At 46.9% G+C, this 23,147-nt stretch overlaps 1 protein-coding gene across 2 annotated transcripts in view; it reads right to left on the bottom strand.

Moving 5' to 3' along the window:
* The window catches only part of PBX4 (PBX homeobox 4), a 37,102-nt gene extending 16,557 nt beyond the window's left edge, over positions 1–20,545 (bottom strand). For both annotated transcript variants that reach the window (XM_045992228.1, XM_045992227.1), the window contains exons 1-2: positions 19,993–20,545; positions 5,786–5,859 (exon numbers count right to left, since the gene is read on the bottom strand). In XM_045992228.1, the coding sequence (XP_045848184.1) occupies positions 5,786–5,859; positions 19,993–20,144 (226 nt within the window). In that variant the 5' untranslated portion in view covers positions 20,145–20,545. The remainder of the gene's footprint in view (positions 1–5,785; positions 5,860–19,992) is intronic.
* Positions 20,546–23,147: the final 2,602 nt, after the last annotated feature.

Here is a 23,147-nt window from a genome sequence, read left to right on the forward strand (position 1 = left end):
ATTCCTATAGGGCCTTACAGAGATAGTCCTTTAATAAACACTCATCTGAAATCATGGCTACTATGCACACTAGACAGTCACCACACAGAGGGAGTACAACATTATGCAAATTCCCATCATTTCTAATTAATCCTTAATTAAAATACATCACAATTGAAGTACTGAAACCTCAACCAAATATGCAAATTATTTTTAATCTCAATATACTCAGCATTTATTAAAATTCTGCAGTTCTGTAATAAACTACTGTATGAAGTACAAATGATATGCTGTTTGTTTAGGTTTGTTTTGCTTGCATGTGGCAATACAGCAAAAGGAAAAGACAGCAAAACACTGTAATATAAAACACAGCCAGGTAAAAGGTCTAGAAAATTAGTCCATGCTCTCCTACAAGGCTTTGAGAATATTTAACAGCAATAGCTAAACAACACTTATGGATGATTTCTATCTACATTAAACAATTTCATTTCTCATCCAAAGAAATGCTCCTAATTTAACTGGACCATGCCTTATGTGAGCCTTGGGGAAAGGTCTAGAAACTTCCAAAGCTGGGCTATCATCATCCAAGGTGTGACCTTAACTTTGCCAAATCCCACACAGGTGACCAGCCTGGCAATATGCACCTCAACCTGCCTACCTAATTTTCCAGGCTGGGAATCAGGTTTTTAGACCAGTCAATGCCCTAAGGACCCTAAAAGGAATTATCCCAGGAACTGATGTTAAGCAAGTTCTAAGTGACAAGACCAAGGAGGATTTTGTGTCAAAAAAGACTGGTCACTCTCATGCAATCTCCAAGTTTACCGATACCTACAGTGAGCCAAGCCCCTGGCAGGACTGGGCCGCACTGTGGGCCTAACTGTGCTCTTGGGGGCTGGCGTTCCAGGTTGGGAATCAGAAAACAAACCAGAAACAAAAGCACAAGATCATTTTAGCCAATGGCCAAACTGTAAGAAAAAACCTGAACAGGGTAATAGACTTTCCAAGAATCTGTGTCCATACGAAGGCCTTGAAGCTCCTGGCTCACTCTTTTTTGGAGGTGCACCCACAACTGAAACCCTTCAGGTTCTTGAGCTTTTTAAAAGATTTGTATTATTTTGAAGCAATCTCCACACCCAACATGGGGCTCAAACCTACAACCCCAGGATCAAGATCATGAATTTGCAACTGCAACAGATCCGAATGGCTGATGAGGAAGGGAAACAAAGGTAAAAAGCCTGCTGGATTACCCCAGCCTGATGGCTCCTCGCCAGGCCAATGAACAGTGGCCAGGAAATAACAAGATGTTCCCTTATATGATCCATTATTTACATTTACTCCTCTGAAAGGCAGGCATCTGTGCCCCTGAAGCACAGAGACGGTTCCTTGGCCTAAGAGCAAGGCTGGCCGATGCAGGTCTCCAGGACTTCTCACTTCTCAGGAGACAGTAAGCACAGAACCCACCAAACTAAGGTGGCGCTTAAGACCGGCGCAGGGGACAGTGACTGCGTGGAGAAGACAAAGCAGGTCCCTGAGTCAACTGCCCAAGACACCAGTAGCTTTTCAGTGCACTTCCTCTGCACACTAAATCTAAGCTCCTTGCCCATCCGTAATCCAAGATTCAATGTTTTTACATAAGTTGGCACTCAAGTTCATTTGGAGGCAAAGCCTGACCCAACCACCGTGTAAGAATGTTCCTGCTCTGGTGCTAAATGTCACCTTTGGAATGCAGGCTCTGCCTCAGAAGTCATCATCACAACAGGCCTAACATCCAAACAATTCTGAATTCTGTAACGCATCTAGCCCCAAGGGCTTCGGAAAGGAACTGGGCCAGTATTTGGTCCTCCCAGCTAAATTTGAAACTCTCCAAAGATGGTTTATGTTTTTCTCTTAGGATGGCTCCTCTAGACGCTGAGAACGGTTGTCTCAAGGGAAGGATTCAGGAGGGAGGGTGCACTCCTCGGGGTCGGGGGGAGGTTTTCTGGCCTTCAGAGAGCTCTGCAGGCACGGACGCCCAGACATCCCTGAAGTGGAAGATACGCCAGCATCCTTCCACAGGCCAGGAGACGGTGGAAGGTAGTGAGGCAGTGTTTCCAGGTCCGTCTGCCAACCCAGGGTTTACACACAGGATGGTTTCTTCTCAGGGTGACATGTACAATAGCTTTGTGTTCTAAGTCAGGCCCCAGACACAATCTTCCCGAACCTCATACAATGAACAGGATGAAAAGGATTTCAATTAATAGGTATCAGTCACCAGGAACAGTTCTTCATTCATCAAAAACCCAAGGTACATGGCACTGTGTGCCAGGGACCAGGACAGTCATAGAACATAGCACATCCTGGCCTTGAGCTCACTGGAGGAAACAGATGGCAAAGGCCCAGAGCCCCTGTGGATGCAGTGAGAGCAGCAGGGACACGGACGGCACTTGGGGCTGGTGGGTGCAGGCTGGAAGGCATAGGGAGAGTTCCCTTTCTGAACCAGGATGGGGTGTGGAAGGGCAGCACACAGCCCAGCTGTGGCCTACTGGGGTGGGACCGGCTCTCTCCAGAGGTTCACCCTGCTTATTTATAAAACAAAAGGAAAGTAAGAGGCTGCCAGCAGGGTGGGGCGATACTGCCAGGAAGCTCAGGGCTGCCCGACTGCAACCCAGGCTCCAACAATGCCCATTGGGCTTCAAATGGTCTGCACGGGTTTTGTCTTTACCCTAAAGACCTGTTGCAGACTTCAGCCAGAAGGGAATGTGAGGAATGTGGGTCAACTCAAGAAGCAGACACGCTCTGTCCCTGCACGAGGAGTCCCAGGAGACCTGTCACTCAGGATCACCAATAAGGGGGTGACCCACTGCTGCCAATGTACAGGATCGGGACCATGAATAGTTTTCCTTAGGCTAATACTGAGTCACTTCCACCACAAGACTGGGAGACACTGAAGCAGAAAACTGAGATCTTGTTTACTCTCCTGCCACTCACAGGCTGGACACACGGCACACCCACAGCTGCACTTCCTGCAGATGAGAAAAGACACTTGGCCGCAGTGAACTTAACAACTCAGCCAGCCCATGTGGATCCCAGTTCATGGCAATTGCAGATGGCCTGCAATTTTCACGGCTGAGCAGTGCTGGCCCATTCCTGTGGTACCACGCCCCAAAACACATTATGCAGCCCAACATTTGAGCCAGTTGGTAGAAAGGAAGCGTGAGGGAGAGGAAGAGAATCTTAAACAGGCTCCATGCCCTGCACAGAGCCCAACGTGGGGCTCCAGCTCACAACAGGGAGATCATGACCTGAGCTGAAATCAAGAGTGGGACGCTTAACCAACTGAGCCACCTGGGTGCCCCTTAAAAATTGTTTTTATTACTGCTAAATTCCATATTTGCATAGCTAAGCTATTGTCAGTTAAAAACCCCAGGGTCCCACACATCCAAGGAGCTACGACAATGACAGGGCCAACCACAGGCGGCAGCAGGGAGCCCCAGAAGGGCAGCTTTTACCCAAGGCCCGGTGAGGGCTGGGCAGGGGGACAGCACACCCTAGCAAGAGCTACCGACCCCCGGCTGCTCTTTTATGAGGGTGACCAACATCATACAATTCAATAGTACGAAGGAGCATGTAATCACAGCCAGCGTCTCCAGGGCATGGACATATGCTGGTGTGGGCAGTTTCTTCCCGCCCACAGGACTCCCGGGTTTGTTGCTCACTCAGTTGCAGGAGTGCTGCTTGTCCAGTTCATACAGAACGCGGAAAGGGATGGTGTGAGGCCCTGAGGGCAAACTTGTTGAAACCTGCAAAAAGCCCAGCCTTTGTGCTTCAACCTTCCAGAGGACATAATATCTGCTCCTCATACTTTAAAAAAAATTTTTTTTTAATTTTTTTTTTATTTGACAGAGAGAAATCACACTAGGCAGAGAGGCAGGCAGAGACAGAGAGAGAAGGAAGCAGGCTCCCTGTGGAGCAGAGAGCCCGATGTGGGGCTCAATCCCAGGACCCTGGGATCATGACCCGAGCCGAAGGCAGAGGCCTTAACCCACTGAGCCACCCAGGCACCCCTGCTCCCCATACTTTAAATAGGAAACGGACAAGACAGGCCATTAGACACTCAGACACCTTTGAGAGGCACCTGAGTGGGAGCTCAGCAGGGGCTATCACAGCCCTAAGGGTGCATCTGTGGAAGAGGGCGAGCTGACGCTGGGTGTTGGAGCCCAAGAAAGGTGAGAAGGGCATCACATGGGAGCTGTCACAGCAGTGACCTGGTGGGGGATGGGAGTGGGGACTGAGGGATGAAAGGGGTTCATATCAGGGAGGAGGGTCAGGTATACATGGGGGGCAAGGAACAACTGATTAGATAAGTAAAGGTACCAAGGATGACAGAAGCAGAAATCTAATTGTGAGGAAACATCAGATAAACCCAAATGGAGGGCCTGCCTGTGATCTTCCAGATGATCAAGGTCATGCAAGTCAAGGAAAAACGGGGCTTGTCACAGAGAGAAGAAGACCAAGGGGACATGATAACTACATGTAAGACAAGATCCTGGCCTGCATCATTTTCTATAAATTATTGGGACAATTGGCAAAGCTTGAATAAGGTCAGGATTCTACAGTAGCGGCATATCAATGTCACTTCCTGACAATGACTTGTCCTGAGGGGTAGAAACCCCTGTTCGCTGGAAACACACACTCAGGTGTGCAGGGGTCATGGGCATCATGGCAGCAACCTATTCCCTGACAGTGCAGGAAGAAAATGTATGTGCACTGTTCTTGGAACATTTCCGTAAATCTGTTGATCATTTCAAAATAAAAAGTTAAACATGCACAAGCGACCTATGAAAACAAATGCACAATAAAAGCTTCTTGGTTACAAAGTGCACTTGAAAGTAAACGAATCAGGAATGAAATATAGCCCAGGCTGGCATTTATGAGAAAGGAAAGCAGTGGTAAAGACGATAGATAAAATGCTGACTGCTAGCTGGGCTGGGAACAATAACATGAAGATCAGCCATGAAGTATTTCTTTGAATTAATATGGTTACCCACAAATGTTAGTCCCACAAAAATGAGCGGGTCTCACCCAAAGTGTGAAGGTCACAGCTGACGAAGGAAGACTGAGGAACTGTTGCAGATCGGAGGAGACTAAGGAGATAAAGAGATAGAATGACTAAATGCAATGTGGGAGGCTGGACCAGAAAAAGGGCATTGGCGCAAAGACTGGGGAAATCCAAATAAAGCCCGTTGTTCAGTTCAAGAGCACTGTACCAGGGTTAATGTCCTGGTTTTGATCATTGCACTGCGGTTCTGAAGGTGTTGACATGAGAGGAAGCTGGGAGAAGGGTACAGGAGAACGGACTGTACTATTTTTTTAACTTTTCTGCAAATCTAAAATTAATTCAAAATAAAGTTTTGTGGTTTGTTTTTTTTTTAACAAAAGGATTTGCAGTGGCAGAAAGCCCTCCATGGGGATTACTTTGAATGCTTAAAACAAATAAAACAAAATCATTATTATTCTACTTTTCAAATTCTATCATCTTTTCCAAAATGAATGCCACAGTGCCTCTTAGGTCTTGCTTAAGAACAAAGCAGCTGCTTGTTACTCACTGGTAACAGTATTTCTCCAGTTCCAAACTGCAAAATACAAGGATGTGATACACCAGAGAACAGGGCACTGACCAGGCAGAAAGGCAGCATGTGAACCCCTGCTGCCGGAGAGAGATGTGACAGGCAAGATGGCCCACGACACACGTCAGGCTGAGCCAGAACCAGAGGGGCATGTTTGTCATGGTCCTGGACCCACCAAAAATGTCTTCTCAATGGCCTACCTGTCTTTTCCTTGATCTCACAGAGCACACTGAAGAGAGCTGGCTTCATCCGATGGCAACTCAAAGCATGCTTTCTGAAAGAGACAGAAGAGCATGTTGAGAAAGAGAAGTCATCCTGTCCACGAGCGTAAAGACCCTTCACCGGGACTCTGCCAGTTCTGTTGAAAGTCGCTCTTACGAAGTTATGGTTCAAAAGCATTTCAGACGAATGCCATTTTGCAAAATTCAAATGGAGCAATATACAAATACTCAAACCACGTCCCTTTACAGGTGGGGTTTTAAACAATGCAAATTTAAATAATCCAAATAACTCATCAAAAGCTAGAAACTTTCAAGGTCCGATGACTTAAAAGCTGCGTTTGCACTATTGCCCTACATGCAGAGCAGATACCCCAGTCATCCTACTCCCGTGTCATGAGACGTTAATTTAGTAGGTATTTACGGAACAGTCACTATGTGCTATGTATCATTTTAGGGTCACAGACACAGACAGATGAGGTTCCCACCCATGTGGCAGTTAAGACGGAGGGAGAGAGAGAGACACCGAACACGCACACAAACAACCATGAGCTGTGGCGGGTGCTTTGTGGCAACTAACGAGAATGCTGGCTGGAGGGCTTACTGGAGTTTGCACGTCTCTGATGTGACATCAAAGCCAAGATCAGAATGACAAGGATAAGTCAGGCAGGAAAAGAGAGGCTGAAGACAATAATAATTTAGGTAGAGGAAACAGCCAGTATAAAGGCTGAGTGAAAACACTTGTTTTTTTAAGAGCCCAAGATGCTGCAGAGTAAGGGGTGAGGGAGGGAGCCATGAAGTGAAATTAGACAAGGAGGTCCTCCTCCAAGAGCCTTGTCAGTCAGGGGAATGACTCTGGCTTTTGTTTGCCTGTGATGGGAACTGTGATCAGCAGAAGACTGGCTCCCCAAGATGTCCACATGCTAAACCTCAGAATAAGTAACAAGGGAAAAAGGCCCCTGGAGGTGTGGTTAAAGTTAAGGGCCTTGAGATGGCGAGATGAGCCTGGATTACCCAGATGGGCCCAATCCAATCACACAAGTCCATAAATGTGTACATCTTCTTCTGGCTGCAGTAAGAGAAAGAGAGAGAGAGAGAGAGAGACAGTAACATAGAGACACACTGCTGTTGGCTCCAAAGATGGAGGAAGAACGTACAAGCCAAGGAATGCAGGTGGCTTCAACAAGCTGAAAAAGGCAAGGAGATGGACTCTTCCCCTACTGCCTTCAGAAGGAAGGCAGTCCTTAGAATACCTTGATTTTAGCCCAGGGAGACCCATGTTGGACTTGTAACCTACAGAAATGGAAGGTGATAAATATATTTGTGTGTTTTAAGCCGCTAAGTTAGTGGTCATTTGTTACAGTGGCAACAGAAAACCATTACAGGGAGCTACTACAGAGTGGTTGTCACATGAATTGATTTTTTTATTAGTATCAATTTTTTGAGATGTAATTCACATACCATAAAGTTGACCCTTAAAAGTATACATACAATTCAGTGGCTATTAGCAAATTCACGATGTGCAACAATCATCACTATTTCTACAACACTCTCCTCACCCCCAGAAGAAACCCTGTTCCCGTGGCAGTCATTCCCCCTTCTCCCCACTCCACCCACCAAACAACCACTAATCTGTCTGTCTCTACAGTTTGTCTCTCCTGGACATTTCATACAAATGGAATCACACAGTATGGGGCCTTTTGGGACTGGCCCCTATGCCTAGCACCTTTTCATGGTTCTTCCAAGTTGTTGTCTACCAGTGCATCGTCCCATTTTAGGGCCCTATAATATTCCACAGTGTGGATATAATTTGTTTATCCATTTATCAATTGTGTACATTTAAGTTATTTCCACTTTGGGCTATTGTAATGCTACTATGAACATTCACGTGGAAGTATTTGTGTGAGCATGTGTCTAGGGAAGGTCGTGGAGTCACATGTCAACTCTGCTGAATTTTTTTTTTTTAAGATTTTATTTATTTGACAGAGATCACAAGTAGGCAGAGAGGCAGGCAGAGAGAGAGGAAGTAGGCAGAGAGGCTGAGCAGAGAGCCCGATGTGGGGCTCGATCCCAGGACCCTGAGATCATGACCCGAGCCGAAGGCAGAGGCCTTAACCCACTGAGCCACCCAGGTGCCCCAACTCTGTTGAACTTTTTAAGGAAATGCCAAACTTTTATAAAGCGGCTGCACCATTTTATTACCATCAGCAACTTCTGAGGTTTCCAATCTCTTCACATCCTCACCACCACTTGCTATTGTCCTTTTTATTATAGCCACACCAGGGGTGTGAGGTAGTAACTCACTGTGGTTTTGATTCGCATTCCTCTAAAGACTAATGACACTAACCATTTTTTCATGTGTTTATTGGCCATTCTTCTTTGGGGAAATGTTTATTCAAATCCTGTGCTCATTCTTTAATGGGGTTATTGGTCTTTTTATTATGGAGTTGTAAGAGTTCTTTATATATTCTGGATACCTGACTCTTATCAAATAAGTGACTTGCAAATCTCTTCTCCCATTATGTGAGTCGTCTTTTTACTTTCTTGATAGTGTCTTTTGAAGCAAAGAAGTTTTCCATTTTATTTTATTTTTTAAAAGATTTTATTTATTTATTTGACAGAAAGAGAGATCACAAGTAGGCAGAGAGGCAGGCAGAGGAGGGTGAGAAGCAGGCTCCCCGCCGAGCAGAGAGCCCGATGTGGGGCTCAATCCCAGGACCCTGAGATCATGACCCGAGCCGAAGACAGAGGCCCGACCCACTGAGCCACCCAGGCACCCCTCCATTTTATTTTTTAAAGATTTTATTTATTTATTTGACAGACAGAGATCTCAAGTAGGTGGAGAGGCAGGTAGAGAGAGAGAGGAGGAAGCAGGCTCCCTGCTGAGCAGAGAGCCTGATTGGGGAATCGATCCCAGGACCCTGAGATCATGACCTGAGCTGAAGGCAGAGGCTTTAACCCACTGAGCCACCCAGGCGCCCCCCTAGTTTTCCATTTTAATGAAATCCAGTTTATCTATTCTTTCTTTTTTGTTTGTATTTTAGGCATCATACCTAAGAAACTGTTGCTTAATTCAACATTATGAAGATTTATGCCTGTGTTTTCTTCTTCTTTTTTTTAGAGGAAGCACATTTTGGAAATAGCAACTCTTTTTTTCCCCCTTTTTAAGATTTATTTATTTGCCAGAGAGAGAGTGAGAGAGAGCACAAGCTGGGGTGGTGGCGGTCGTGGTGGGGGGGGGGGGTTGCGGCAGACAGAGAGAGAAGAAAGCCGGCTCCCCACTGAGCAGGGAGCCCGACATGGGACTTGATCCCAGGACTCTGGGATCATAACCTGAGCCAAAGGCAGCTGCTAACTGACTGAGGCACCCAGGTGTCCCCTGTGTCTTCTTCTAAGAGGGTTACAGGGTTAGCTCCTACACTTAGGTATTTGATCCATTTGAGTTCATTTTTGTATGTGGTGTTAAGTAAGGGTTCAAATTCATTCTTCTGCATGTGCAGATCCAGTTTTTCCAGACCATTCATTGAAGAGACTATTCCTTCCTCACTGAATAGCCTTGGCATCCCTGTAGAAAATCAATTGGCGGGTGCCTGGGTGGCTCAGTTGGTTAGGCGACTGCCTTCAGCTCAGGTCATAATCCTGGAGTCCTGGGAGTCCATGGGGAGGCTGTTTCTCCTTCTGACCTTCTCCTCATTCATGCTCTCTCTCACTGTCTCTCTCTCAAGTAAATAAATAACATGTTTGGGGCACCTGGGTGGATCAGTGGGTTAAAGCCTCTGCCTTCGGCTCGGGTCATGATCCTGGGGTCCTGGGATCGAGCCCCACGTCGGGCTCTCTGCTCAGCAGGGAGCCTGCTTCCCTTCCTCTCTCTCTGCCTGCCTCTCTGCCTACTTGTGATCTCTGTCTGTCAAATAAATAATAAATGAAATCTTTTAAAATAAATAAATAAATAAAATGTTTAAAAAAAAAAAGAAAATCAATTGGCCATATACGTATGGGTTTATTTTTGCCTTCTCAACTCTATTCCATTCATCTATTTATTTGCCTATCTTTAAGTGAATTGCATTTTTAAAAGATCACTGTGGCTGCTCTGAGACCAGAATGGAAGGCAAGGGGTGGAACCAGGAACATAGTCTAGAGGCTACTGCAGCTAGAATAGTCCAGAAATGCTGCTGGCCTAGTTAGAGTTATAGTAATAAACATAAAAAGTAGATAGAACTTGGGGTGCCTGGCTGGCTCAGTCAGTGGAGCATGCGACTTGATTTCATGATCCTAAATTTGGGACTTAAGTTGGGCATGAAGCCTATTTTTAAAAAAATGAAAAAAGCAGATCTTTGACTTCAGCGATGGAATCAACAGGACCTTCTGACAAAGTGTCTGGGATTTTTGGGGAAAGAGGAGATTCAAGGATAACTACTAGCTTCAGGCCTGAGCAACTAGATGAAAGGAGATACCATTAACTATTACAGGGAAGACTGGAAGGCACGTGGTTTAGGGAAGAAGGGTCTGGAAAGCATAGATGTGCTTTGATCAGGTTACACTTGAGATACCCACCTATGAGCTATCCAAAAGAAGGTTCAGGTAGGTAGCCAGGCACATGGACAAGGACTGAAGGTTGGATAAGCAATATAAAGATAGGGAGTCCCGGGCATAGAGATGACACTTTAAGCCACAAGACTTGAGGACATCACTATAAGAGAGTGTAGATAGAGACGGGTCCATATCCCAGACCAAGGCCTGTGGACTCACAGAAGTCAAGAAGAGAAGAGCCTACAGAGACTGCGACTGAACTACCAATGAGGAAGACCCAAGAAAGAACAGTTTCAAGGAGAGAAGAACAATCTGTGAAGAATGCTTCTTGGAGGCAAAGCAAGAGAGGAACCCAGGAGAGACCTTGGACTTAGCAACATGAAGGTCAATGGTGACTCAGCAGAGGGAGGAGAAAGTTGGGAGAGAATGGGTGGAGGAGGGGACGTGGAAGCAGCAACCACAAACTCTGACATTTGATCACAAAGGAAAGTAAAGAAATGCAGGAGTTGCTAATAGAAAAGGTATGTATTAAGCATGTTTTTTATTTTCTGCTTTTTATTTATTTATCATGCTGACCTCATGTTCACAAGAATTATTACTTCATCACTGCTAGTCAGCTGGAGCGTTATGGACCTTCTTTCCTGCCTCACAGTCATGTTATGTCTTCCTTCCTTCCTTCCTCCTTCTTTCCCTGCTGTCTCCCTTTCTTTTCCTTAAGTATTCTCTATGCCCAGCAGCATGGAGCCCAATGGGGGGCTTGAAATCATAACCCTGAGACCAAGACCTGAGCTGAGATCAAGAGTTGGACACTTACCTGACAAAGCCACCCAGGCAAGTGCAAGACTCTGATGGGTGGCTTGTCTCACCCTGAATTCCTTAATCCTTCCCCTCTTCCCTCTAAAGCATTTACTATGGCTGGCTTGGGCATGAGGAAGGCTTCAACTTATTGATTTCAGAACCTCTAGGCCCACATCGTACTTGGCATACTAGCTGAGCAAAGACTCACTGAACTTAACTGAAGAAAAGGTAAAAGTTAGGTATGACAAACTGGCAGAGATGGAAACGAAAAGTCTGAAGGCAGAGCTCTGATATCTCCAGACTTAAACTGGGGCAAATAGAGAAGTCAAAATCTGGGGGGAAGAACTGCTAGATTCCAGCAACAGAGAAGAGAGCAGAAGCCAAGGGAACACAGAGCTCTGCTGGGAGCCCCTCTTCTTGGTCTCTCTTCTAGGGCCAAGGACATAGTGGGTACTTATCCACTCTAGGAATGAAGAAAAGTGTTAAGGGGTTTAATAGTACTGCATGAGAAAAGAGAAGTAAGATCAAAAAAGATAATGGCCAGGGGCACCTGGGTGGCTCAGTGGGTTAAAGCTTCTGCCTCCACCTCAGGTCATGATCCCAGGGCCCTGGGATCGAGCCCCGCATCGGGCTCTCTGCTCGGCGGGGAGCCTGCTTCCCCCACTCTCTCTGCCTGCCTCTCTGCCTACTTGTGATCTCTGTCTGTCAAATAAATAGATAAAAATCTTAAAAAAAAAAAAAAAAGGTAATGGCCAAAGGACACTAGATTTGGGCAAGAGGAAGTTATGCATGAAAGAGAAAAACTGCTTTAGAATGAAGGAAGAACAAGAGCCCTTAATCCACTGCGGGGCTCAATCTGAAAGTCTCAAGACATTTCTGAAGAAGAGGTGGTAGACAGTAGCTAATGACTATTGAGCTTTCTTCTGATCCAGGGTCAATATCCTAGAAAGCTTTGAAAACTTTGAGAAGTACTTATACAAGGAACAGAAAAACCTTTACGCTCACTTCTTATCTCACAAGGAATTCAAGGCCATGTTCCACTGGATAGCAGCTAAGGCACACAGTCACCCCATCTGAGTCCCCCTTTGAAGGCTGAGCCTCCACCCATGCCCGATGGAGCCATGTTGCATGCCTTTATACTCGGTGCCTTTCCTGCAGACCTGCCTGCCCCAGCCTAGAACGCAGTGCCTTCTTTTTCTGCCTGTGTAAATCTTTGCATCCAGATATATGATCATCTCTTTGGGGCATGCTCGTGTCCCCCTGTCTGACTTCAGCTAGATTTTAGGGTCTTATCATCCATACTCATCTTGTTGCCAGGTGGCCCCCCCTTGATCTAATTCCTTATCTGGCTAATTCCTCATCACACTTTCTGTGGCCCCCAGCACCATACTCTCCAATGTCCGACATTCCTGAAACTGTGAGCCTTCAGGAATCACTGCTGTATCTCTGGGCCTGGCACAAAATGAAGTTTTACTGAGAAAATGAGATTAAATCCATGAGAATGAAATTAAAAAGAACATCTTCTTTAGCTTTAGCCCAACTGTCCAATCGGCCATAGCACCTCCGATCATCTTCTAGCTCCTGTGAGCAGGAGGTGATGTCATATTCTAGTGAACCCGTGGGAGCTCTGGGAAAATCAGGGAGCGTGGCATGTTAGCACCAGCGTTCTAGAGAAAACAGCCAAATCTTTATCCAACCACTTCCTATTCCTCTGACTTCAGGCGAGTTCTTACTCACGTCTAGTTCTTTATCTGAAAACTCTGTGAGGAACCACCCACTTTCTATAGTTACTGGGAAGTTTACCTGAAGGAAATCATTGTTTCCATAATCATCAACCACTGTGTTCTGACAGAGGCACTCAGTAACTGTCACTGAAATGAATGAGGGGTACTTGCTTATTTGTGAAACTTTCTAAAACACTCTGCATGTTGCTTTACTTAAAGAAACCACTTCAAAAGGGGTTTTGCTGTGCCCCTAGATTTAAGATAGTTTTAGGAAATTTAAAACGAACAAAATTCAGGTCTTAGTATTTTATTTATTTATCATGCCGACATAAAAAAAAAAGGACTCCAAAGAGAGCAAGAACTTCCTTTGGCACTAGACCAAGCCAAGCTAAGCCAACCCTAAGAGCAAAGCTAAAACCTACAAGCAGGTTAAGAACAGAGTGCTGGCACTAAGTTGACCGGGATCTAATGAACCTCCTTAAGGATGACGAAAAGAAAAATCTCAACTCTACTTCCCAGGTTCGTATGAGTAGACCCTATCTTGCTAACACTATCTAGCTTTGGGAAATTCCAAACCATAAATTCCTTCTCTGACTCCCCACATGCTTTGAACAGGCATGCTGAAAGCCAAATGCTCACTGACAGAACTGGAATACTAAATATGGGGACACAGACCTTTAGAAAAGGGGCACACCATTCAGTTGACAGTTTATGTCTTGCCACTTGCATAAGTTCTAAGGTCAAAATTAAATCATCTTTTAATAATTAGAATTTAGTCTATATTACAGGCAATGTCAATCTGTAGAAATACTGGAGGAATTAAGAAAGTCATGCAAATTTCTACTAGTAGAAAATACCTAACATCGCATATGTAAAAATCAAATTAAAAAAATAAATTCAGGGGCACCTGGGTGGCTCAGTGGGTTGGACCTCTGCCTTCGGCTCGGGATCTCGGGATCCTGGGATCAGACCCCGTGTCAGGCTCTCGGGTCAGCGGGGGGCCTGCTTCCCCCTCTCTCTCTGCCTGCCTCTCTGCCTACTTGTGATTTCTGTCTGTCAAATAAATAAAGTCTTAAAAAAAAAAAAAAAAAGAGGGCACCTGGGTGGCTCAGTGGGTTAAGCCTCTGCCTTCGGCTCAGGTCATGATCTCAGGGTCCTGGGATCGAGGCCTGCATCAGGCTCTCTGCTCAGCGGGGAGCCTGCTTCCCCCTCTATCTCTGCCTGCTTCTATGCCTACTTGTGACCTCTGTCAAATAAATAAATAAAATCTTAAAAAAAAAAAAGAAAGAAAAATAAATAAATTCAGAGAAATCTTTTCTCCCTAAGAAAAGCTATGAAGGGCCTTAATTGTAGTACCTGTTATGTTGCCTAAAAGCCAACTTCTAACATTATCTTTTTAGTTTCTTTCTTTTTTTTTTTTTTTAAGATTTTAAAAATTTATTATTTTGACAGAGAGAGAAAGACAGCACAAGCAGGGGGAGTGGCAGGCAGAGGTAGGGGGAGAAGCAAGCTCCCTGGTAAGTGGCAAGCCTAATGTGGGGCTCGATCCCAGGACCCTGCGATTGTGACCTGAGACAAAGGCAGACACTTAACGGACCGAGCCACCCAGGCACCCAGAAATTTTTTGGTTTCAAATGCACCATCCCATGTGCCACATGACTTGCTCCTGAACAGATATGATAATGGCCATTCTCCATCATCCCTTTATTCACTATATATAAAGGGGGTTTTATCCTAAAACCTATTCCCATTCCCCAGCAGTCATTTTCTATTGTACTCAAGTTCTACAAACACAAAGTTGGGCTGTGATTTCATAGACTCTATAAAGGAAATACAGAAACAACCCTGGAACTTCCAATACCTGATTTCCTTAGATTGAAAATGTAAACAGACTCTGAAACAACAGGGTCCCCAGGCAAGATTTTCATTAAGAGAAAAAAAATCCTCTCTCTCTCTCTGCCTCTCTGCCTACTTATGATCTCTGTCTGTCAAATAAATAAATAATTAAAAAAAAAAAAAAAACATTTTAAAAAAAAAAAAAATCGGGGCGCCTGGGTGGCTCAGTGGGTTAAAGCCTCTGCCTTCGGCTCAGGTCATGATCCCAGGGTTCTGGGATCGAGCCCCACATTGGGCTCTCTGCTCAGCGGGGAGCCTGCTTCCTCCTCTCTCTCTCTCTCTGCCTCTCTGCCTACTTATGATCTCTGTCTGTCAAATAAATAAATAATTAAAAAAAAAAAAAAAAAAAAAACATTTTAAAAAAGAGAAAAAAAATCAACTATTTCCAGAATCTTATTTGCTCATTTCTAATTTTCTTTCTATATTAAGTAGACAAAACAATGCTAATGTGACCCTTGTGATTAATTTAAAATCTATTATGTCTACAAACGTAACTTTGATTCCAAAATAACTTTCATTTGTCCGATTAACCAACTACTAGGTAAACTAATTCATGAAAATTGAAATAAATGGGATGCTATTATCTCCACTCTTGAGAACCCAACCTCTCCAAGTGTGGTTTGGGATCGGCAGCATTGGTACCCTTGGGAGCCTGTTAGAAACATGGGCTCTTGGGCCTCATTGGGACCTGCTACATCAGAGCTTGCATTGCAATAAGGTTCCTAGGGAAATTTGTGGCATGTCCAGCCAGAGAGATGCTCTAAAGCACCACTGTCTGGTATTTTCTGCAATTATGGAATTGTTCTCTATCTGTGCTAATACAGTAGCCACTAGTCACATGTGGCTACTGAACTTTTGAAATGTAGCTAGTGCAACTGAGTAACTGACTATTTAATTTTAATTCACTTTAATTTAAAAAGACATCCAGTGAGTGGCTACTACATTGAACAGTACAGCTCTCTAGTGGATCAGTGGATACCTGCAAGCACTGGGTCACTACAGCCACATCTGCCAATCCAGCAACATGGAGCACAACTCACCAGTCGTTCCAATATGCAGAACGACTTGAAGAAAGACCAGTCCTCTTCAGCTGCTCTCCCAGAACATCAGGTATGGAGCATGGATCTCCAGATGATACTGTGATCATTCTGCTTCCTTTCTCAATCAGGTTTCCAAAATGTACACCTCAGCTCTAGAGTTTTCATGCTGATTTCTTTGAAATCTTATAACTGGACAAAAAAATGAGCCCCAGCCTTTGATGAGAGGCAGCTTCCACGCTGGGGGGCACCTGAGGTCTGAGGATCCTCAAGGGTACAGTACATGAGCGCACTGTTGCGGGTGGGGAGTGGGGATGGGCCCAGAGCTTACAACAGATTTTTATGACCCAAACACTGGTTAAGAACCCTGAGAGGAGGGAAGAACTTTGGAGCCTGAGAGTCTTGACAGAGAGCCCTCAACCCTAGCCTAATAACCCTCATAAACCCCTCATGAAAGTAATCAAAGAAGCAAAAGAAACAAACTACATAGGAAATGTAAAATGTTGTAAAATTTATTCTAAAAAAAACAAGGCCATGCAAAATAATTCAGACAACCCTTGGCAAATGAAGAGAAAATTTTCTGCCTTACTCGTCTCATACAAGATATGAATGAGCACATCATCAGTTCGAAATCAGAAAATGCAGAGCTGTACCTCCTCCCGGAAGAGCTTAGGGTATAGCTGAAGGTCAGAAGATCATTCAAGAAGACTGATTATCCCTCACATAGAAAGTCTCCAGCTGAGACGGAATCTAAACTAAGGTGGTGTATTCCAAAGACCTTTACAAGTCCACTGCGTAGCCCAAAGGAAAAACAATATACAGTTCACTATTCTAAGACTATTCAGCTATGACAAAATAACGCACAAGCATTTGGAGCTGCCTTCCAAATCATGTAGAAAGGTGTTAAGTAAGAATTCTGGTTTAAGGAGAGTAGATGTGCTTTCCCTCTTTAAACACACTTATGGTGACAAAACAGTTTGAAAGGTCCCACATGTGAGATGAAAAATTCTTTCTTGCTAGACAGTTGAACTAAACTGACTGCAGGGGCTATGAAGGGTTCAACAGGTGAACTCAGAGAGAGGGCAGGGTCAGAAAGACTTGCAAAAGCCTCACCCAGTTGGTTGCTCAGGACAGACACAATCTGCTTCCCCTCCCAGGCTGATAACCTACCAGGCTGCAGAGTTTACTATGAGGAAAGACCTACCCCAGCCATTTGCTCCCAAGTAGAGTTAAGTGATTCCCCTGATGACTGAACACTGTTGGCTGGACTTGAGTGACTTTTAGGGCCTTGTTTTCAGACTGTTGTCTGGACTTGGATGACTGATAGGGCTATATTCAAAGAAGTGGGGCAGATCTGAAGCATCAGAGTCTCAAAGTAAAAGCCCCAGGGGTCTTTGTACTTCCGAAAGAAACCAAGGAACAGCTACCAAACAACCACGTTGTCATGCATGTATAATGCCCCACTATTCAATTTCCTAGCCTTAAAAGAAAAAAAAAAAAGCTAATTTCAAGGATAGCAAGAAAGATGTGACTGACTGTACACCATTGTAAAGCCTATCTAGGGGAGGTGTGGATTGCTATAAGAAAAAAAGTGCAGCTTGGGGCTGTAATGGGGTGACAGATGCTGGAGGAACGCCACACCTGAGCAGAGCTCACTCCTTAAGCAGCTCTCTACCTAGAAGAGAAGGAACTCAGGGAGCTCCGCAAACCAAAGCTCCTCCACCCAAAGGGCTGCCTCTGTGGTTCCTGGGTGTGAAGAGCCCATCCCCCACCTCCAGCTCCTCCTAAACCTTCTAGAATCTTCGGTGTCACAAATTATACTATATGCTAGGTGCCAGGCATTGTGCACAGTCCTGGGAATACAAAGGAAAATAGGACAAAGGCCCTGTTCTTAGACTAGTCTAGCAGACAGGGTATCACACAAGGGCACCCTCTCCTGGCCCATCTCTTTTTTTTGCCAGTGCCAGGAATCCCCACAACTCAGCACACACCTGTTAGGACAACTATTTATAAATTAGTCTCCCACACACTCCCACTTCTGCATGAGCCCTGAGACGGCAGAGAACATTTTAGCCATCTTGGTTTCCCTAGCACCCAGCACAGTGCTCCAACAGGTAGAATGAACATAGTAAGGGAGTCGGGGATAACACTCTGAACTTTTCAGATAGAGGCTATGAAACTGCAGAGTGGACAATTCACAAGAAGCAAAGGAAAGTGTGAAGAACAAATGCATGCCAAATCCACCTTTTGTCTCCTCCTTCCTGTGGCTGCTGCTCACTTGGCTTTGGCATAACCCCGCCTCCCTAAAGGGCTCTAGTGGCTGTACTGTCCACACCACCAGACCCTGGTCCCATCCCCAAGGATCATCCTTCACCCCAAACAGGCCCCATTCAACAAGGCCCCATCCTCCAAAAGGACGTTGGTCCTTGCCTATTTTCTAATAATTTGAGCAGGCACCAAACACAATGGATTGCCTTGTAAAGCAGATTCTACCATTTCTGGCTGGCTGACAAGTGGTGGGTGGAGGTAGGTAGGTAGAACAGGTCGTCTTTCTTTTCTTTTTTTTTTTTTTCTTTTTAAGATTTTTATTTATTTATTTGACAGAGAGAAACACAGCGAGAGAGGGAATACAAGCAGGGGGAGTGAGAGAGGGAGAAGCAGGCTTCCCGCTATGCAGGGAGCCTGATATGGGGCTCGATCCCATGACGCTGGGATCATGACCTGAGCCGAAGGCAGAGGCTTAACCCACTGAGCCACCCAGGCGCCCCTCATCTTTCTTTTTTTAAGATTTTTTAAAAAATTTATTTATTTGATACAGAGAGAGAGAGACAGTGCGCACAAGCGGGGGAACAGCAGGCAGAGAAAGAGGAAGAAGCAAGAGGAATTGAATTCCCACTGAGAAAGGACCCTAATGCGGGGCTCAATCCCAGGACCCTGGGATCATGACCTGAGCCTACGGCAGATACTTAACCAACTGAGCCACCCAGGCATCCCAGGTCAGGGTGTCTTAAAACTACTGTGATTTGGGGCGCCTGGGTGGCTCAGTGGGTTAAAGCCTCTGCCTTCGTCTAAGGTCATGATCCCAGGGTCCTGCCATGGAGCCCCACATCGAGCTATCTGCTCAGCGGGGAGCCTGCTTCCTCCTCTCTTCTCTGCCTACCTCTCTGCCTGCTTGTGATCTCTATCAAATAAATAAATAAAATCTTTTAAAAAAACAAGCAAACAAACAAAGAAAAAAACTACTGTGATTCTTCCCACCGCAATTGAAATAAAATCCAAACTCCTTCCTGAGACTTGTGGGCTCTGCACAGTCCTGGTTCCAACCTGTCTCCAAACCGAACTCAGAACTTTACGTCTCTGGCTCTGCTTTCTTCCAGGTCTTTCCCACCACTGGGACTCTGAAAATGCGGTGTTCTCTACATCTGACTTTCCACTGCATGCTATGCCTTTTCTTAGAGCTTTTCTCACAATGTATACTTAGTTTTTGCTACTTGCTTTCTCTCCCTCTATGAGCTTGAGAGCAGGGACTATGTCGGCACCCAGCTGGGTGTCCCCCGCACAGTAAGTGTCTAATAAATATTTGCTGAGTTAACAAAAAGGCGGCCCTCCATCCCTCCAACCAGCTCCCCCACCAACCTTTTTTCCTGAGGTTCCCGCACCAAGTCACCCGCATCTCCTCATTCCTGAGTCCCACTGCCCACAACTCTCTCCATTATCTGCCCTCAGAACTCCCCACCTCCGAAGTCCCACTAATGCATCCATTTAGCTGTCCATTCTTCACATACTCCATCTCAGCCGTTACCCGCACCCCCCGCCCCCGTTCTCCTCTAACCCCTTACATTCCATAAAGCACGAAACTGCCTTTCACCATATACCTCCCCATCCACAAACTCCCCTTAAACCCATTCCTCTCGCCCCAGGACGGGCCCTTAAAACCCATCACCCGCCGCTTAGCCCCATAAACCCTTCAATCCGTCGCATTTTAACCTCCTAAATCCCCTAGGCTTCAGAACCCCGCCTTCAGTCCTCCCAGTGCCCCCACATCTCCCCTCCCCGCTCTCCCCCCAGAGACGCTCCCCACCTCTCACCCCTCACCCTCCTCACCCCTTGGGCTCCCAGCCGACCTGGCCCTGGCCCCTGGGCCCGCCCCCTTCTCTGCCGCGACTTTGGGTAGCCCTCCGCCCCCGTCGAGCCCGCGCAGCACCTGGCCTGCGCCTCCTCCAGGCTCTGGTCGGTGATGGCCATAATCTGCTGCAGGACCTCGCCTGTGTCGGGGCCCGGAGGGGGCCCGGGCGGTGGGCGGCGCGGGGCCGGCGGAGGCGGCGCGGGGCGCGGTGGGCGCGGCGGGGAGTCCATGGGCGGCGGGGCCGGGCAAACGCTGAGGGAGATCCGCCTGGCCTGGAGCGCTCACAAGGGCGCCGCAGCCAACCACCGCCACCCGCGGGCTGCGCGCGCGCGCCCCAAGCCCCACCCCTCGCCGCCGCCTCCAGCCAACCGCCGCCAGCCAGGAGGCCGAGTACCGCCCATGGACACGCCCCGTCGCCTCCGCCAGCCAACTGCTGCCGCCTGGGCCGCCGCGCCCCGCCCACGGACACGCCCCTAACGCCCCCTTTCAACGGCCCAGGACTCGGTTGCGAGTTGCCGAGGCAACAGCTCTTCGCACTCTCAGCCACCTTATTCCACTCGCGTACCTCCGCCTCCCTCACCTGCTCAGAGCAAGGATTCCTGCTTAGAGACCTTAATCCTTCATAGGGCCCCTCACGTCTCCTCAGAGCCGCCGCACCTCCTCAGGGAGGTCCCGCATTTCCTGAGAGACTCTCAAGCCTCCTCAGAGAACCGCCCCCCATCTCCTCAGCGCCCTCGACTTTTCACCAGAGCCCCCATTCCTCCTTAGAGCCTTCACTCCTCACAGGTCCCCATTCTTCCTCAGTGACCCCATATCTCAGATCCCCCCCACTCCTCAGGAACCCACACATCTCTTCCAATTCCTCACTTCTCAGGTACCCCCCTCTTCCCTTAAGCCACCCTTTCCTTCTCAGAAATCCCTGATTCTCAGATCCCCACCAACACCCACCATTCATCTCCAGAAGCCCTCAGTCCCCTAATGGTCCACTCGGTTTAAGCCCAATCAAGATGTGTCACTAGGGCTCCCAGCCTACTGGTTCTTCCACCTTGGAGTTTTCCACGAGGAGTACAGAAGGGTGAGGAGATGGTGGCTGAGTGATTTTCTCAGCTGCACAAATCAATTCTCCTTTCAAGATAACCTTGGGTTTATTCATTCTCTCCATCTACTGCAATCAGTCCGAGAATACCCACTACGGAAGGATGCTTCCTGAGGGTCTCCTCTGAGGCGTACCCCAAGTAAGAGCGAATCCCCACAGGTCTTTGTTCCTAGCCATTAGAACTTATGGCATCCGACAAGGATCGTCGTGTGAGAGAAAGGGAACGGACTGGACATGAATCACTTCAAAGTCATTGGGACCTGCTGGAGCCTCTTTGCTCTGAGGGCAGATTCCAGACGCAGCCTCATAAAGACTCTCTGGGAACCCTTCAGGGCAGGGCCCATCTTCTTCCCATTGCTGATGGAGAGGAAACTCAAAACATCTGGTGTGACTGGATTGGAGGACTCCAAAAAAGGCAGCAGGGAATGGAAATGAGTGATGTGGGTCAGTCTTAGGAACCACTTCGAAAGTTCCCTGATTAAGGAAACCCAACAGTGGGCCCCACTAAGAGGAAGTACTAGAACTTGTGGGGCCCACAGAGAGCTGTTGCCCTGGGTAAAAGTTCAGCCCTGCACAGGAAACCTAAAAGTTGTGAGTAATTTTGGTGTGCTTCAGAGAACAGTGGTGGGGGCATAGGGCTGAAATCTTTAGGGACCAAGGCTTAAAGGGAGGAGAGACCTACAAGAGAGGGGAAAAACAATGACAAGATGGCAAAGGAGACCAGAGGAGTGTGGGTTAGAACCTGGCGGAAGCTGATGTAAAAGCAAATGAAACAGAACTGCCTTTGGGAGGCCTTCAAGGGCCCCGCCCCATAGGAAATGGCTTTGGCACCCAAATTTGTCTGTTCAATAGGCCTGGAGCTCCACAGAGGCAAGGACTGCATCTTTCATGGTCCTGCACCCAGACCCATGGTGGACAGGGCTCGCTTGGGTCACCATCTCTGGAGATTCAGGCCTCAGGTCCTAGAAGTCCTGCTGCCCATCTTGGACTGTGAAGTACCCAGCAACCCAGTTTATTCTTGCCTACACAGAGCTGTCTTAGGGCAGGGGGAGTTTTCCCCCAAGGGAAACCTAGCCCCGTATAATGTAGAAGGACTTAGATGTTTTTGATTCTTCCACGACATGTGCTTTAGTGGTTGAAGAATCTGGCCTCTAATGGGAGGCCTGGGTCCACATTCTAGCCGTTATGTAGCATGTGAACCTTAAGTAGAGCTATAACTCTGTCTCCTCCCTGGTGAAGTGGAAGCAGAGAATCCAGATTCTGGTCTACACTGTACCTGGCAGGGTGGTTCTCTGAACATCGGAGAGGGGGCTCATTATGGTATGTCTGAAGCCTTGGTGGGGGGGGCTGGGAAGTGAGGTGAGGAAAATCAGACTGGGGTGGTGACCAAATCTGGACATTGTGGGGATCGAAAACTCTTTCCCTGGGGGCCTCTCTCATCCCTTGATTCATCTCTGTGACCTTTGTAACTTTGTAACCTGTGTAACCACAGGCCAGGTGACAACCTCTCTGAGCCGCAGTCCTCATGTGAAAATAAGTGTGCCTCTGCACAAGATGCAAGTAATGATTAAATAATGTACCTACAGTGCTTATCAGTGTGCCAGACACATCCGAGGAGCTTGAGAAATGGCAGCTCTCAAATCCTACTTCCTATTCCACAGGCTCCACTCCTCTTCGCCTGTAGGTATGGATGGATCTAGGTGTAGGGGTGGGCCCATACCTAGTTATTAATGCCTGACAGTTAATAACCTGGACCCAGGCGAAAGGGCAGGCAGGAGAAAGAGGGCTCACACAGGTCAGAGACCACTGTGGGCTCCAGAGGACAGAGACAGATGGGGGTGGTGAGTTAAGAGGCAGGGGAACACATAGAATGGATGCAAGGCCTCCAAAAGGAGAGATGGAGAGGCTCAGTCAGATCAAGGCACTTTTGATCTCAGGGTTGTGAGGTCGAGTCCCATGTTGTGTATAGGATTTAAAGGGAAAGAGAGAGAGAGAGAGAGAGAGAGAGAAACAGCCGTGCAGTGATCAAAGAGGAAAGAGAACAGGGTTGAGAAGATTCTAGCCTAGCCCGAGCTGAGCCGGACAATTCTGGATGGACTATATGACTTGATGACAGAAAATGCTCCAGAGACCTCAG

Source organism: Meles meles, chromosome 20 (genome assembly GCF_922984935.1).
Source record: "Meles meles chromosome 20, mMelMel3.1 paternal haplotype, whole genome shotgun sequence".
Classification (NCBI taxonomy): domain Eukaryota; kingdom Metazoa; phylum Chordata; class Mammalia; order Carnivora; family Mustelidae; genus Meles; species Meles meles.